The sequence below is a fragment of the Daphnia pulex genome, chromosome 10 (genome assembly GCF_021134715.1).
Source record: "Daphnia pulex isolate KAP4 chromosome 10, ASM2113471v1".
Lineage (NCBI taxonomy): Eukaryota > Metazoa > Arthropoda > Branchiopoda > Diplostraca > Daphniidae > Daphnia > Daphnia pulex.
Genome location: NC_060026.1, coordinates 15,050,264 through 15,067,070, shown reverse-complemented (window position 1 = coordinate 15,067,070; position 16,807 = coordinate 15,050,264). Strand labels below are relative to the sequence as shown.

At 37.7% G+C, this 16,807-nt stretch overlaps 1 protein-coding gene and 4 long non-coding RNA genes across 9 annotated transcripts; 3 read left to right on the top strand and 2 right to left on the bottom strand.

The window, feature by feature from the left end:
• Positions 1–831: 831 nt before the first annotated feature.
• On the top strand, positions 832–5,156 carry LOC124205447. 3 transcript variants are annotated; one of them, XR_006879318.1, is made up of 13 exons: positions 836–1,231; positions 1,343–1,490; positions 1,637–1,651; positions 1,779–1,905; positions 1,982–2,320; positions 2,389–2,584; positions 2,649–2,775; positions 2,838–3,044; positions 3,118–4,067; positions 4,351–4,437; positions 4,503–4,624; positions 4,828–4,978; positions 5,050–5,156. It is a non-coding gene; the product is annotated as an uncharacterized LOC124205447 (long non-coding RNA). The 3 variants fall into 3 exon arrangements; XR_006879317.1 differs by having other exon boundaries at positions 832–1,231; positions 1,343–1,905; positions 3,118–3,966; XR_006879319.1 differs by lacking the exons at positions 836–1,231; positions 1,343–1,490 and having other exon boundaries at positions 1,523–1,651; positions 3,118–3,966.
• Positions 5,157–5,677: 521 nt separating this feature from the next.
• On the bottom strand, positions 5,678–7,628 carry LOC124204375. Of its 2 annotated transcripts, none has more exons than XR_006878857.1 (5): positions 7,498–7,628; positions 7,104–7,273; positions 6,903–7,043; positions 6,531–6,677; positions 5,678–6,179 (listed from the first exon to the last, which is right to left on the bottom strand). It is a non-coding gene; the product is annotated as an uncharacterized LOC124204375 (long non-coding RNA). The 2 variants fall into 2 exon arrangements; XR_006878856.1 differs by having other exon boundaries at positions 6,903–6,996.
• Positions 7,185–9,105, top strand: LOC124204376. The gene is made up of 6 exons (XR_006878858.1): positions 7,185–7,421; positions 7,545–7,864; positions 7,925–8,019; positions 8,090–8,192; positions 8,445–8,542; positions 8,604–9,105. It is a non-coding gene; the product is annotated as an uncharacterized LOC124204376 (long non-coding RNA).
• Positions 9,106–9,624: 519 nt separating this feature from the next.
• LOC124204342 lies at positions 9,625–16,511 on the bottom strand. 2 transcript variants are annotated; one of them, XR_006878841.1, is made up of 14 exons: positions 16,249–16,429; positions 13,913–13,997; positions 13,776–13,815; positions 13,042–13,153; positions 12,618–12,786; positions 12,462–12,544; positions 12,227–12,395; positions 11,810–12,166; positions 11,541–11,747; positions 10,815–11,317; positions 10,344–10,430; positions 10,157–10,278; positions 9,803–9,953; positions 9,625–9,731 (listed from the first exon to the last, which is right to left on the bottom strand). It is a non-coding gene; the product is annotated as an uncharacterized LOC124204342 (long non-coding RNA). The 2 variants fall into 2 exon arrangements; XR_006878842.1 differs by lacking the exon at positions 13,776–13,815 and having other exon boundaries at positions 16,249–16,511.
• Positions 13,529–15,209, top strand: LOC124204338. The gene is made up of 3 exons (XM_046601387.1): positions 13,529–14,012; positions 14,130–14,448; positions 14,513–15,209. Exons 1-3 carry the CDS (start codon positions 13,884–13,886, stop codon positions 15,010–15,012), a joined length of 948 nt encoding a protein of 315 aa, XP_046457343.1. The 5' UTR covers positions 13,529–13,883; the 3' UTR covers positions 15,013–15,209.
• Positions 16,512–16,807: the final 296 nt, after the last annotated feature.

The window sequence follows — 16,807 nt, the reverse complement described above, 5'->3', positions numbered from 1 at the left end:
TCGATCTGACTTGCCCCAACGAATTTATCTAAGGTGTTTTTATATATATGCCGCGCATATAGGATGTTAGTAGTTGGTGTTGGTTAGTAGTAGTATTAGTTGTTGGTGTTAGTTAGTAGTAGATTTTTAGTAGTTAGTTTAAGTTGGTTTTTAGTATGGGTTAGTACATGCATGGTTATATTATACAGAGCGATATGGGGAACAACAGTGGAGGACAATGTGGCGGAAGTGGGAATCGAACCCGGGACATTTGGATACAACGCTAGATGCTATAACCACTATACCATGGTCGCATATCCTGATCTACCTATTTCCGGAAGTTGATCATTTCCTAAAAAAGTATTGGCTGAGACCCTCTAACAATATTTCATTTCCAATGTGCATTACCTTATAGCCCAGTGGTATAGTCTGCAATTGGCACGCCGGAGTCCCGGGTTCAAACCCCATTGAAGTTATATTCGTTATCTACTTTGTCCGATTAAGAAAAGAAGAAGAGAAAGCCTTAATAGACAGATTTTAATTTTTTCTCAACGAAACTAGAGTGGTTGCAGACTTGCAGCAGAAAATAGGTCATATTCTAGTTTTTTTTTTTTTTTTTTTTTATGGAAACAAAATCACCCACAATCGTTTATCAGTAATCACTATCATCCGCTAAATGGTAAATGCTAACGCAGCGCAGGTAGCTGACAATGTTGAAGTTCTTAGGGTTGATAAATTGTCCATCAGGTGGCTTCAATTGAGAGCTGAGACTGAGAGTTTGAGAATTGAGACTGCTAAACAGGAAAGAAACAGCTGATTCTGTCAGACTGTATGCCTTACGCCCATGCTTACGCCATTGTTGAATAGTTCATGTCTGCTGAATGGCATTTATGTTTTTATGGTTTTTACTTTATACAGGTATCTAAAAAGTCATCGAGAACTGATAAGGAAGGAGGAGAAAGAGAGAACTCGAAAGAGATACCGATCAGCGATCATACCAAATGCAAAGATCTTGAGGCCATTTTCCAAGACAGCGTCGTGGAGGAAGCTGCTACTCCCATGGAACTTATACTACCACCATGGAAGGATTTCTGTCCAAATTGCTTCAACGAAGTGTAGATCAGTGTTAAAACTTTCTCGTGGCAAAGGTGAACAAAACAGCAAGTGCCGAGTTCTATTTTGTGTAAGATTCCGTCGGATTCCGTGTTCAAGTTTCTTTGTTTTTAAGGACCAAAATCAACCCCAAAAGAATGTAAGAAAATTTGTTACTATTATAGCCACCATAGTTTATGTTTACATTCATGTTGTGTGAAAGACTAAGAGCTTTTGTAATATGAAGTTATTGCATTTATCTATTTCGCAGTCCCAAATTTTGACGGAAGTTGCTGAATACATCCGATTAGTCACAACTTCAACGACTAATCTTCAGCTTTACATCCAAAATTTTTGGATGTGTTATTGGTGAGCATACATACCTCCCATAGCCCATAGCATACATACCTCTCTCGTTGGTAAGGAATGAATTAATGATGCCTGTCACTACGTATCTAAAATAATATTAACATTTTCATTGGGCCAATAATCATCTGATGATGTTGGCTGACGTCCATTTTGCCGATATGTCATCTCTTGCCGTACGTCTCGTCCCATGCCGAAGCACTTTGCTTCAAAAGTAACTATTGATTAAGTTGTATTACTAGAAAACTACAGATGTAATTAACCAAAGAGTAGAAGTTGACATTGGACATTCCCTTTCTTTGAATTATTATTTTTGTTATTATTATTATTATTATTTTTAGACAACTGTAGTCAGCACCAGTAGCATGCAGTTTGTTGTTTCGAAATATTCAAGGTATTGAATTCTCGCCAAAACCAATCCCTGCTATATATTTTGTCTTGTACAAAAAGAATGCTGCAACTCAAGAGGTAACCACCACTTAATTCATTACAATTTGGGATTGACAGATCAGAGGTATTTTGCTAAACAAGCTCTTTTTTTCAGGTGAATCCTGTTGTTGCCGTTGTTCTATTGCTATGAACTTCATCTTGCGGTGGAAACTGAGGGGATAATGCTGAAACTCAAGACCCATAATTATGTAGTATAGATTATAAATTTAAAGTGCATTTCTGGGCTCCCTTCTTTTCTGTGGCCCCTTTTCCTTAACTAACAACTAATAACCAACGCCCGCCGGTAGTCACTCACCCGCTGTGAGGGGAGGGCTTGGGTGGCCTCTCCTAAAGACTTAGAACCTTTTTTCACGCTATTTGGACTTCTTTGTGGGTGACGCATCAACGCCCGTTTGGAGGTCGAATTTCCGTTTCGACTCCATCATAACCGATCGTAAGAAAATGTTTAGGCTTTCCCTGAAGATTTTCCCTTATGATTCAAATTGGCGAAATTCTCTACAGCTCCTTATGGAATTCGTGAATCAACCTATAAAGTGGGTAGCAAGAAAATCGCCCCTATTCCGGATGAGATGCTGTCGACACATTTTCCTTCTAAAACTCAGTACGGTTTAGGCGACATCTATAAAGATCTTCTTAATTTTGCCGCCAGTAGTCTCAAACTGCATGGCCGACTGGTTTTTTGGATTCCAATCATACGGTAAGGTTTTCTAGCTTGGCTTTTAATAATTTGTCATATTGATTCGCAATAACTTCTTTGATAGAATGGAGTATGATCCAGACCTCCTACCTGAACATCCTTGTTTGGAAACTATAGCCAACAGTGAGCAGATCCTAAATTTGCATTCCAGCCGTCGATTAATAACTATGCAAAAGATTATGGAACCAAAGGTAAAATTCTGGCATAACTACACATGTAATTGAATACACATTAATTATACGTTTATGAACAGGAGGCTGAAGATTCAGCAATAATCCACAACCTGCAGTACACATTTCGACACAAGTTCTTCAATACCAGCGAAATCAAAGGACATGGAAAGGAAGACGAAAGTGCGCGAAATCTTACGAAAAGAAGCAAACGGGGAAACGGAATAGCAAAATTGCCATGTGATGAGTAACCTAACAGTTTTTGAATATGCAATACAATACACAAGTGGGTAAGTGCATCGACCCGTCCTTTTTTAATTCAGTCAGTTATTATTATTTTCAAAGCGTCATCTTCTTGAGCAGTCTAACATCGCCGACTTTGATAGGCGAAATGATACCGCAGGAAATGTTTTCGGCTTGAAATCGTGGAGAACTAAGTTCTAAAAGGTTGGAAACGAAAACTGAAAGAGATGTAACTAGAAATGACAAGAGGCTACTGTTGAAACCTGTCAGTAATCAACGAGAGAAAGAATTGTATGTTTAGTGTAACAGTTACAGTATATCTTTTTTATCGGAAAAATTTGAAAACAAGCTTGATAACTTAAAAGACGGAGGGCTGTTCAACGTAAAAAAAAATTTCGTAGAATGAATATGAAATATATGCTCACACTATGATCCATCACCTCGGGCAATGCTACCGGCATCGAAGACCAAATGAACTTTGTCACAGTGGAGGCAGCACTCACAGAAGAAAGAATTTTTCTGTATCTGTCGCTAACCGTACGATTATTCCGAGTTGCATGCATGTTCACTGTCTCGGCGTTCTGTATGAGTCGATCGAAAGTACACGTTATTTACACATGTCCCATTTGTGAACGTATACGCGTATACGTTAATTACTTTGTTTCAGGAATCCCCCACCAGGTGTCACTGCAGTTTAATAACAACAATGGCTGCCATTGCCCACATTGATTAGTGACTGGTAGTGCTTAGTGGTCTGTCTTTCACGTTTCAATGCAGTCTTAGGTGAACGTTTTTAAATATTTGTTTGGCGTTCGTTGCCTTGTAGATTCTCTGAAAGTCGTGCTGGTATTTTAGCATAGTTGGTCCAGTTAAAGCGTGGTTAAATCGTTGAAACAACTGAACCTGAAGAAAAGAAGAATGCAAGTCAAGTCATCTTGCGTCTTTTGACATGTTTGTGGATCAAGAAAGGTGAATTGAATGATATTTTCTCCTGCCGTAGCAGTTGTAAAAATAGTGAATTAGCGAGTCATGCCGGTGCTGCCAGCATATTTGAAAATCACTCAGTTCAAGTGAGTGCTAAGTGTTTACCAGAAGAAAAGTCACCATGTATTTTCTTACATAATGTTTTCTGCCTAGTCGAATAATACTCTGCATTTGTATTTCTTCTACATCTATTTCCACACGAGTGTTTGATTATTTTAACTGCGAAAAATCTGTGTGAGAGGAGAATTGAATGATTGAGGCTGTGTAAAGTCTTCTATCTTCTTTATTCTATTAGCAGTTGTAAACAAGGTTAATAAGAGTGAGACAAATGCAAAACATCTAACCTTAATGTTTTTCATCAAATTCCAGGAGGAAACCTGAAAGTTGTGGAGCCTATCGTCACTATTTTGCCCAAAAACATTGTATTCTACTGATTGTGCCATCGAAATTATACTGGTAACAACCAACATTAGCTTTATTACAGTATTGCTGAAACATGTTTTCTTTTCGTCTTTTATTAGGATTCATCATAGTTATCTTCTGTTTGTATTGGACTTACTAGAACACCAACCCCAGTGTGGACCAATCTCTCATTCCATCTTCTAGAGTACCTTATTGGATCATTGGATCAGTGGTTTCATGTGTAAGTTCACATATCATGTCACTGAAATTTCTTCATTGTAGTCTAATATGTATTTAAAGTATTGATCTGACTTTTGTCTATCTAAAATTTAAGAGACGATTTCTAGTGTAAACTAATGTTTAATTATTCTTTTAGATCATAGACGTCAAGCACATTGATGAAACAAATTATAAATAACGTGACTTATTTTTTTTAATTTACAGGTTTCTAAATTGACATTACAGACTTGATGTGAAGTCATGTCCTTTCAAGAAAAAGGGCAAGGGCTTAGTCAACAAGATTCATTGTTTTCTAACTCGTCTCGTTCCGTTGAATCTCCCCTTTACTTCCTTACACAGGCCCTCTTGTTTGGAGGTATTGCTTTCTGTTGCTACATCTTGTTTGAATATTACTGTCATCCAAATAAATGTTCATTCTGATTACAGGGTAATTCCTTCGTGAACTTCATCCATTGCTGAAAACCAACGAGATCATGCTGTAATTCAAGACCGATAATTTGTCTAGTTAGCTAAATTACAAGTGCATATCTGGGCTCCCTTCATTTCTGTGGCCCCGTTTCCCTAACTAACCACTAACCAACGCCCGCCGGTGGTCACTCACCCGCTGTGAATCCAGGAGGAGGGGAGGGCTCTGGTCGAACGGGGACTTGGAAGGCGCATGATCCGATGAAAACTTTTGGAGGGTCATGAGTCTAACCCGGAAGCCTAGTATGACTACATCTCCCCAGTAAAACTTGCCTCGTACTTCTCTCTTCTTCTCGGTCCAGATAAATATCTCTGGGGGCCGTAGACATATCCTATAACAGCATGTGCGAGTTAAAACAATGCAACCCACTACCCAATGAAACAAATAGCCATGGTTTATTTTTTGTGGAAATCTCCGTCAGTCAAGTTACAAAGACGATGCAGATTTCCGCAAAACTAATCCATCGCTTTTTGTCTCATTGCCGCAGCGGTGGTGGCGGGTTGCGTTTAAACTCGTGCAGTAGTAAACCGTCTTGAACCGGACGCTCTTTTTATTAAATTTTGTGAATTAAAAAAAAATATATATAAATTAGTTCAAATAATATATTTGCTTCTATTTATTATAGATATTACATCGTTCAGGTTTAACATTGCTTTAGGGTATAAATTTGAGGGTTGGTAGGTATATGTTTGTGGGGTGTGAAGAATTGGAAGGTATAAGTTTGTGGGGTTTGGAGATTAATTGGTAGGGATATGTTTGTAGGGTTATAAATTAACTGTTTTTTATCCAAACTTGAAATATCCCCCCCCCCCCACCAACTCCTCCACTTTCCTTTCCCAATCCCGAAAACATGTTTATTACTTGTTTGACATAAAACTCCCCATATTTCTTTTTTGTTCCTTCTTAACATATTAACGGTAAACTACATAGTCACGATGACAATTAAACAAAGTAATTATGCAATTTCCATAACATGACGGCAGGACCAAGGAACAGCCAGTTTAACTTCATGCAATAAGAGCTTTCACCAGCATAGGCTGCAACAACGTGCCACATCGGACAGCAACTACGGGAACAATACAGGATAAACCTATAACACAAATAAATGAATTAATCTTCACCATCAAATGAAATGCTGTCTGAAAAGACAAATTAATGACACTTTATGTGGTTTAAGTTTAACCAAATATTCTTAAAACAATCTGATAGCTATTGTTGAAACAAAAACAAAGTGTGATTACTACAACAAAGAAGAAAGAGAAGCTAAGACTTTAACTGGATGTTAATCCTGCTTTAAAAAAATCAATTACTATCTAGCAGTTAATTCTCATGCGATAATAACAAAAATGACACAAGTATAGCTAAACTTTGAAACCTCTCAGTGTCAGTTAGCAAGCTTTTTAATCAGCTAGACAATCAGAAAGTTGATTGAAATAATTACTTCAATTTCTAATGTTTCTCCATTTGACAAAACACACAGCTGTAGTGGAGTAGCCTACAGGTAGCAAGAGGAACACCCTTTATCAGCTGGCTGCATCAAATCCATATGTACATTGGGCAGCAACAACGAAGCTCAAACTTTACCAGACTGTTTATAAAAAAAAAACTCAATTACTATCAAGGACACAGCAGATCAAATGAAAAAAACAAAAAAAACATTAACTACACAATCCTTTGAAATAAATGTTGCAAAGGATCCTACAGCTAGCGATTAAGCTTTCCCAAGGTAGACAACTATAGTTCTACAACAGATAAGTTAAGACATAGTCACCAACTAACTAAGTCTCATAGTTAGAAAGTTGAACATATTTACCTGATTTGTTCTGAAGTGTTTCTTACAAAACGTACAGCCGGTACGTACAGGAAAAAGAGACGACATCTTGGCAAAATGTAGGCCACATGATCAGCTGAAATTTCCAAGTAGAAATTATAGGCTAGGTTACCACACAAATAACTAAATTCACACACAAAGAATTAAGATTCAGTCACATCTAACAATCCAAACAGGAATTACCATTTTTGGAAGAAAATTAGAAAATGATCAGGAAAGAAAATACGCCGCACGGATTATCTAACGCTTTCAATCAGTGCTCGACAAAAATGGCGGTGGTCTTGCGTAGCGAAGACTATCAGTTTTAAATGTGAAACATAGATGGCGATGAAACTTGTAATTTAGTCTGCTGGCTAAAAAAGAGAGTAAAAAAAAAGTCGAATATAATGTCTGCAATTGTTGTTCGCGTTTTCCGTAATTTTCAGCAGTTTGAGTCAATTAGACGCATTTCTAATTATCCCGCATCATTTCGTAAAAATGAAGAAATTCAAAATGTGAAAGGTAACTTTCATCTTTTTAAACTGGGGCTTAGACGCTTAGCATGGTATAATGCGCTTAGTATCATTAGATTATTTACACGTGAATGGCATGTGCTGTAATCGGCTTTCTGTTAAAATTTATTAGGAGAAGACGAATTCCGTTCGCTGGATCTGAGTGCAAACAAGTCGTTGAATATGAGATCTTACGGACGTAAAGTATACAAGAGAGCAGCAGTTCACGTTTCAACATAACGCGCTTTTGATGAAGACTGGCCCTCTAGTTTGGCCCGTTGCCAGGTCTTTCCATCCAGCTAGCGTCCTGCTGCCCTTGCATCAGGGCTAGGTTGTTCCGTGTGCAACACCACCTGGTAAATTTGCTAATGCAGAGTTAATGAAGATCCCCAACTTTCTTCACTTGACAGTTGACACCACCCGCTTTTGAGAGACATTGCCAAGCATTGAAAAGTGAGAACCCGGCAGTATAAAAGATATTTTAATAAAGCTTTAACCATTATTTGTTTGTAGAGTTCTGCACAGAGTGCTGTAAGAGTTGGATATCAAAGAAAAGATTGAAAATTGTTTACCCATCACAATGCCGAGCCAGAATTGTAACACTCCAGGTCTGAAAAGAAGAAAACAAAACCGCATTTGATTTCCTGTTATAAGTAACTCTTTTTTCCCCTCGTGTAGGTGAAATTGAGCTCTTTGAAATTGGACAACCATGCCAAGGATAAATTCCTCTTTTTCCTGTACCGGCTGTATGTTTTGTAAGAAACACTTCAGAACTATTCAGGTAAATATGTTCAACTTTCTAACTGTGAGACTACAGACTTAGTTAGTCGGTGACTATCTCTTAACTTATTTGTTGTAGAATTTTCAGTTGTCTACCTTGTAAATGCTTGATAGCTGTAGGTTCTTTTGCAACTTTTAATCTGAAGGATTGTGTTTGCATAGTTTACTTTAACTTATGTCATTTTTGTTTTTGTAATTTAAGACATTGTTTCCTTGATAGTTGATAGTAATTGAGTTTTTTTTTAATAAATAGGATTATCAGTCTGGTAAAAGTATGAGCTTCTTTGTTGCTGCCCAACGTACACAACGTACACATGGACTTGATGCAGCCAGCCGAGGGCTTTAACTCTTGTAAATAACGTAAAGTGACATTTATTCATGTATATATTAATTCATTTCATTCTGGTTATAGGTTTAGTGTTTTATGTTCGCGTTGTTGCTGTCTGATGTGGTACGTTGTTGAAGCCTATTCTGGTGAAAGAATTTTCTACATCAAGTTCAATTGGCCGTTCCTTGGTGCTGGTGTTGTGTTACCGAAGTTGCATCATATTTTGTTAAATTGTCATCGTGACTATTGCAGTTTACCATTTATAAGTTCAGAAGCAACAAAAACAAATATGGGATGTTCATGTCAAACAAATAATAAACATGTTTTTGGGGTTGGGAAAGGAAAGTGGTGGATGTTGGAGGGGGGATATTTCAAGTTTGGATAAAAATGCAGTGAATCTATAACCCTACAAATGTATCCCTACCCATTAATCTCCAAATCCCACAAACACATACCTTCCAATCCTTCAAACCGCGAAAACATACACCTACCGACCATTAAATCTATACCCTTAACCCTATAAACCAATATTTAACCTTAACCATGTAATATAATAAATAAAATAAATACACTTTATGAACTAATTTTATTTTCTTTTTAAAATGTTCAAGAAATTCAATAAACAGAGCGTCCGGTTCAAGACGGTTTACTACTGCACGAGTTTAAACGCAACCCGCCACCACCGCTGCGGCAATGAGACAAAAAGCGATGGATTAGTTTTGCGGAAATCTGCATCGTCTTTGTAACTTGACTGACGGAGATTTCCACAAAAAATAAACCATGGCTATTTGTTTCATTGGGTAGTGGGTTGCATTGTTTTAACTCGCACATGCTGTTATAGGATATGTCTACGGCCCCCAGAGATATTTATCTGGACCGAGAAGAAGAGAGAAGTACGAGGCAAGTTTTACTGGGGAGATGTAGTCATACTAGGCTTCCGGGTTAGACTCATGACCCTCCAAAAGTTTTCATCGGATCATGCGCCTTCCAAGTCCCCGTTCGACCAGAGCCCTCCCCTCCTCCTGGATTCACAGCGGGTGAGTGACCACCGGCGGGCGTTGGTTAGTGGTTAGTTAGGGAAACGGGGCCACAGAAATGAAGGGAGCCCAGATATGCACTTGTAATTTAGCTAACTAGACAAATTATCGGTCTTGAATTACAGCATGATCTCGTTGGTTTTCAGCAATGGATGAAGTTCACGAAGGAATTACCCTGTAATCAGAATGAACATTTATTTGGATGACAGTAATATTCAAACAAGATGTAGCAACAGAAAGCAATACCTCCAAACAAGAGGGCCTGTGTAAGGAAGTAAAGGGGAGATTCAACGGAACGAGACGAGTTAGAAAACAATGAATCTTGTTGACTAAGCCCTTGCCCTTTTTCTTGAAAGGACATGACTTCACATCAAGTCTGTAATGTCAATTTAGAAACCTGTAAATTAAAAAAAATAAGTCACGTTATTTATAATTTGTTTCATCAATGTGCTTGACGTCTATGATCTAAAAGAATAATTAAACATTAGTTTACACTAGAAATCGTCTCTTAAATTTTAGATAGACAAAAGTCAGATCAATACTTTAAATACATATTAGACTACAATGAAGAAATTTCAGTGACATGATATGTGAACTTACACATGAAACCACTGATCCAATGATCCAATAAGGTACTCTAGAAGATGGAATGAGAGATTGGTCCACACTGGGGTTGGTGTTCTAGTAAGTCCAATACAAACAGAAGATAACTATGATGAATCCTAATAAAAGACGAAAAGAAAACATGTTTCAGCAATACTGTAATAAAGCTAATGTTGGTTGTTACCAGTATAATTTCGATGGCACAATCAGTAGAATACAATGTTTTTGGGCAAAATAGTGACGATAGGCTCCACAACTTTCAGGTTTCCTCCTGGAATTTGATGAAAAACATTAAGGTTAGATGTTTTGCATTTGTCTCACTCTTATTAACCTTGTTTACAACTGCTAATAGAATAAAGAAGATAGAAGACTTTACACAGCCTCAATCATTCAATTCTCCTCTCACACAGATTTTTCGCAGTTAAAATAATCAAACACTCGTGTGGAAATAGATGTAGAAGAAATACAAATGCAGAGTATTATTCGACTAGGCAGAAAACATTATGTAAGAAAATACATGGTGACTTTTCTTCTGGTAAACACTTAGCACTCACTTGAACTGAGTGATTTTCAAATATGCTGGCAGCACCGGCATGACTCGCTAATTCACTATTTTTACAACTGCTACGGCAGGAGAAAATATCATTCAATTCACCTTTCTTGATCCACAAACATGTCAAAAGACGCAAGATGACTTGACTTGCATTCTTCTTTTCTTCAGGTTCAGTTGTTTCAACGATTTAACCACGCTTTAACTGGACCAACTATGCTAAAATACCAGCACGACTTTCAGAGAATCTACAAGGCAACGAACGCCAAACAAATATTTAAAAACGTTCACCTAAGACTGCATTGAAACGTGAAAGACAGACCACTAAGCACTACCAGTCACTAATCAATGTGGGCAATGGCAGCCATTGTTGTTATTAAACTGCAGTGACACCTGGTGGGGGATTCCTGAAACAAAGTAATTAACGTATACGCGTATACGTTCACAAATGGGACATGTGTAAATAACGTGTACTTTCGATCGACTCATACAGAACGCCGAGACAGTGAACATGCATGCAACTCGGAATAATCGTACGGTTAGCGACAGATACAGAAAAATTCTTTCTTCTGTGAGTGCTGCCTCCACTGTGACAAAGTTCATTTGGTCTTCGATGCCGGTAGCATTGCCCGAGGTGAAACAAAAATAAAATAGCAAAAAATAAATATTAACAAGGAAACGTAGTTAAGTATGACTGCACCCTATCAACCGGAGAAAACTCAAAACTATAAATAAATATTTAAAAAATTCTTTCTTCCGGGAAGTAAATTTAACAGCTGATAAGCGAGACGGAAACAACAAACGAACGAACTAAAAGACATTCGACATTACCTTTTCTCCTAGAATAGCCGGCCAGATTCCTAACACCGACCTCATCGGCATGCCGGGACGAATTCCTGGTCCAGGGGCCGAGGGTATTGGACTGATGCAAATGCCTGCCGTTTCCGTTTGCCATCACCAAGTGTCCACAACGGCGCATTTCTCTTTGCCCTCAGCTTTGTTATACCAGTGCCAAGCCTCCACATTAATGGGTTCACCCTGAGAGGAAAGTACCGTTGAAACGTGATTATGTTTAATTAGACACTTAATTAGCAACGAACCCAGAGTGCGGAGAGAGCTGAGATCATATTTTTCGACATGTTCGTCGCCGTATTTCAATAATAATCGAATGGCGGTAGGGGCTGCATACAATTGGTAAATTTTTAGACGCTGGGCAGCCTTCCAATATCGACCTGTTGGGAAAACGAGAATTAATTACGTCAACATTTGAGATCCTCCTTCTTTGCAATCGAAAACTATTTAAACTATGCGTTAACGACGCATAAAGAAGATAGCCAGCTTAGGAATGAACAATCCCTTTCAGGATTTCCTGTGCTGCCGGATGTCTAGAGCATAAACAGCAAATCTTCGCTGTCCAAAACGGCCGGTTCACATTAGCCCCTCTCTTTGATCATCGCCTGACAAAAATTTGTCGTTAATGTAAAAGTTTAGAATTAAATTAATTATTTTAAACCAACCTCATCAAGATCGACATCAAGAAGCGATGAATCAACAGGATTCTTTTGGCTACGAGAATAGTTTTAACAGTCGGACATTTTCCAACTGCTGTCGCAACCGTTTTCTTCAATTCAATTAATTTGCCACTTCGCACCCCTTGGCCAGCAGTAATAGCTACCATAGCTTCAGCTAATGACAAAAAATACAATATTATTTAAAAAATTAAAAATTAAGTGAAATTAAAAGAATGAATACCGTCGTTGATGCGACTGGCCAACGCTTCCGCACTGCATCCGGCAAAGACTATACGGAATGGACCTTTTTTGCAATCCTTGGGACTATTATAGAGAATTCATCAACGTGCTGCAAAACTCCGTGCCAGCAATCAATTAAAATAAATGTTTTATTTACTAAGAATTTGTTGTGATGTTAATATCCAAACCGTAGGTGACCCGCTCCTCTTGTCCAGCAGGTTCGTCTTTTTCCCAGATGATTAACCCGGCTGATCCTTTTCCTTATGGTGATGGACGCAGTTGACTCCAGGGGAATCCATAATAAAGAATTCAGGTTTCAATCCGACCTAAAAATAAATGTTTCTCTCATTTTACTCTTCTGCACATAAATTGCGTATTTTGACCAAACATAACCACATGCGCAATAAATCCACCCAGTGCTGGAAGGAAAAAACTTTGTCAGGCATCACGGCCTCAAGTCCCTCCCAGTTTGAACGTAGTATCTTAATCAACGTCAAGGCTACCATTATCTACTATTACATAACTAGATAATTTTTTTTTAAAATGTTAAATGTTTATCTTTAAGAAAATAGGCAGCTTACCACTTGAAAAATGAATAAAATTATTCAAACTAAATTGGTTGGTGTCACTCTGGCGTCCTTGAATGGGGAAGTGGATATAACAAATTCACATCAATGCCGGCCTTGGATCAAACTAAGGAATAACAAGAATTAAAATTTCTGTAAACAGATTTCATACATGTGATCGTTCTTTTTTTCCCCCTCTTTTTACAAAAATACACAACAACAACAGACAACAACATATAGGACAGAAATTATTTCTTTTGCATATTCTATTCATTCGTGCATATCTATTCTATTGTATTCACGTAGGCCACTATGGCGCTGTTTTCTTTCACGAGTCTTTGTATTTTTCTTTAAAAAAAACCCAAAATTATTTGCAGTTCATTCGAGTCAATAATTGATATCTATTTGTTTTGGGTTTTTTCTGTTTCTTTCCCTGTTCGGCCAGTCCGCAGGGTAACCCCCGCTTCAATAAAGGGAAGATATGTGTTCATAGCCACGTACAAAAAAAAATATAATACCTTGACATTAAACTGACATTTAAAAGTTCTAATCGAAAGCTTATCTTCTTGTTTACAGACACAAAGACCCGTTGTTCTCAATTTATCAAGTGTAACCTTTAAGTTGGACGCAACAACAACCATGACAGCATGACATTTGACTGACATTCAAAAGTTCGAATCGAATACTTTTTTGTTAACGACATGGATTATATAAACACAAAGACCTGTTGTTCTCAATTTATCACTAACCTTTAAGTTGGACACAACAACAACAGGTCCACTGGTCCAACTGTATAAATTGAAACGCACGTCCAGTTGGAAAACACAGTCTCATCTATAATTTCGAATAACAAAAGAATGGCGCACTTTTCTGTATCCTCACTTACCCAAGTTGTTTTGCTGTTGGTTTTCATCTGCTGGACGCCGAGTTTGACTGGCGCTGCCTTTTCATTGGAGGAAGAATTCCTACAACTGAAGGAAAATTACGTAAGAATTTATTATAATTTCCTTTTCACGCAATTTTGTTGTTGTCAACAGTCTGATTCAATTGGTTATTTTTAATCGGACTTATTTTAAATGTAATGTAATTCCATTTGCCAAAAGATTCAAATGAAACAAGTCGTGACAAGTTTGGAATCGACAGTGATTGAACAGCAGGCAAAAGTGACACAATTGGAGGCCAAAGTTGAACAACAAGTTTCGCTTTTAACTTCCCTTTTACGAGAGAAAAATGAACGCACAGCAGCAGCAGCAACCGACTCTGTTCCGAGTTATCCATCGGCTGTTGCCATCAACGGACTGCCGTCTTCATGCGGGGATCTCAAAATGATTGGCCACATTTGGAGCGGATTTTATTCCGTCATGGGATCGGCGAAAATGGAATCCGTTTACTGCGATTTCACTAAACTACCTGAGGATGCAGGTAAATGTTTTAGATTTTCACGAATTATTCAGTTGCAATTATCTATTTTTTTTTTATTCTATAGGTTTCCAGAAATGGATCGGATTCGCCGACGTCAAATCGGCGCCCGTTCATTTTGACGCCACTCGTTTTCTCTCATTTAACGAAATTGCAACTCCGATTCCGTTCGAGGCGACGAGGGTAAACGAGGGAAATGCCATGAATGCGACATCGGGGATATTCACGGCACCGCGACCGGGAACTTATTTTTTCTCTTTCACGGGAGTGGCGCGTCTTAGAGATTCATCTGATTTTTGGTGTTCTCTTAAATTCAAGGGTATTGATATTAATAATAATAATTGGATTACCGGGGCGAGTTATGTTGGAGAGAATAACGGCCCCGTTGATCAAGAGAGTCCGCTGACCCTCACGACGATAGGGAAATTGGAAAAAGGCGATCAAGTCTGGGTGGAGATTTATTATAATAATAGTACTGGTTCATCTTCGTTTTTGCGTGAAGACAGTCGACAATTCACCCATTTCACGGGTTTTATGTTGGAGGAAGAAATTGTGGCGTCCCTTTGAGGTTCAACATCCAAAATCATCGGCGACACGAACCAACATGAAAGCGCATGAAAGTCGACACCATTTGGCCATTTGACCACGACACCCGAAGACACCATTTGGGGAAGAGAATTTGAATTTTTTGAATTTTTGAATTTTTGAATTTTTGAATTAAACTGTGGATGCAATTACACTTACTGAATACAATAACAAATTTTCAAGTTTCTATCTGTAAAACTCTAGACGTTTACAAACAGAAAACCAGCTTCATTTGCCAGATTTACAAAATGGAGGGTGAAATAGAAATGGGAGACTGGGAGTAAATTCATTAGCGTTCGTTTAATTTGTTTACGGATTGGTATTTAAAAAAAAATTACTGATGAATTCACATTTCAATTGTACACCCTTCCACAAAAATTCGCTTTTGAATCTCTAAAAATAAGGGCAGGGCACTGAAAAAGTGAAAAACTCGATTTGATTGTCAGATATAAAAATTTAATTTATTTTTGATTTTTGAATTTTGCTTGAAATCAACACGAAACGTTGCTTCTACACATCTCGTTTATCTTTAAGGAATATTTACACTTACGGACGCAGGAAAAATTAGATAAGGGGAAATAATTTGATCGACTCCCAATTCGTTAAGGGATGGGAATTTCTTAACGAAAATTGAACAGTAAATGCAACTAAACATTTTTAATGCACAAACAAATTTTCACGTTTCTATCTGTAAAAATGTGGACGTGGCAAGTGAAAAACCGATTTTGATTGACAAATTTACAAAATACAAGTGGACAACAAATGGGAGAAAATTCATTTGCGTCTAATTCATTTACGGTTTGGAATTTTTCAAAATCTTTTCACAGTTCCATGCTTATTATAGTTGTGCATGGCTGAACGCAAATTCATGCGTCTATCTGCAAAATCAAGGGCAGGGGACTGGATTTGATGGTAAAATTTCCCCTAACAAAATTTAAAAAATATCAAATTTGATTGGCGATCGCAGCTTAACATCGCATAAAATTAACGCTGAATCGCTTATATTCCCCGCATCTTAAAACAAAAAAAAAGTTGGTTTTAATTTTTTAAAAAGGTTTTAATTTAAAAATGTGAATTACATGGTAAATCCCGCACGAAATGGACGACCACGCCACCACGGTGTCAAAAAAAGACGGAAACTGTCAGTTTCAAATGACCAAAATGTTGAGAGACCAACGAACCATGTCGTGTTAGTTAATAAAACGTTTACCGACTTACTTTGATTACGTGTCAGGTGTCAATGTCAGGTGATGAATTTCCTCTCTCACGCCCTGGTGCCAGGGTCGGCCATTCACTCTTTTCAGGGCTCAATAATTTCACTGATTACGTTGACGTCAAACTCAACAATCATCATCTCACTAGTATGATCGAATTATACTAAATAACTACAACAAAAGAATGGTTTGGTTTACACTTAAACATGGGAACAAAGTAAGTTGGAAGCCTCACAGTCTCTGAAGTCTGAACGGCGAACGAATCGAACTTTTGGGACCTACTTTGCTTTACAGCACTGCAGACGAAACCAATTAGATTAAGTAAACAGTAACCTGGTGGCGGTGATAATATAATAATAGCAAATAAAAATAATTTGGCCAATATTTTTGATGATGTTCAGTTGCGTAAACCAATGCCAAAACAAATTAGCAAATAAATATAAAAATAAATATAATAGTTATACATAAATACTGTATTACTGTATTACTGCTACGGCTTTCAACCGGAAGAAAACTTTAAATAAATATTTAAAAACTTCTTCTTTCCGGGAAGTAAAGTTGTC

What these genes read in the sequence shown, in the direction of transcription:
- LOC124204338 (XM_046601387.1), top strand. Translation starts at nt 13,884, where the DNA reads ATGGCGCACTTTTCTGTATCCTCACTTACCCAAGTTGTTTTGCTGTTG. An exon ending in TACAACTGAAGGAAAATTAC is followed by an intron (nt 14,013 to 14,129) that starts GTAAGAATTTAT and finishes ATTTGCCAAAAG; the next exon opens with ATTCAAATGAAACAAGTCGT. An exon ending in TAAACTACCTGAGGATGCAG is followed by an intron (nt 14,449 to 14,512) that starts GTAAATGTTTTA and finishes TTTATTCTATAG; the next exon opens with GTTTCCAGAAATGGATCGGA.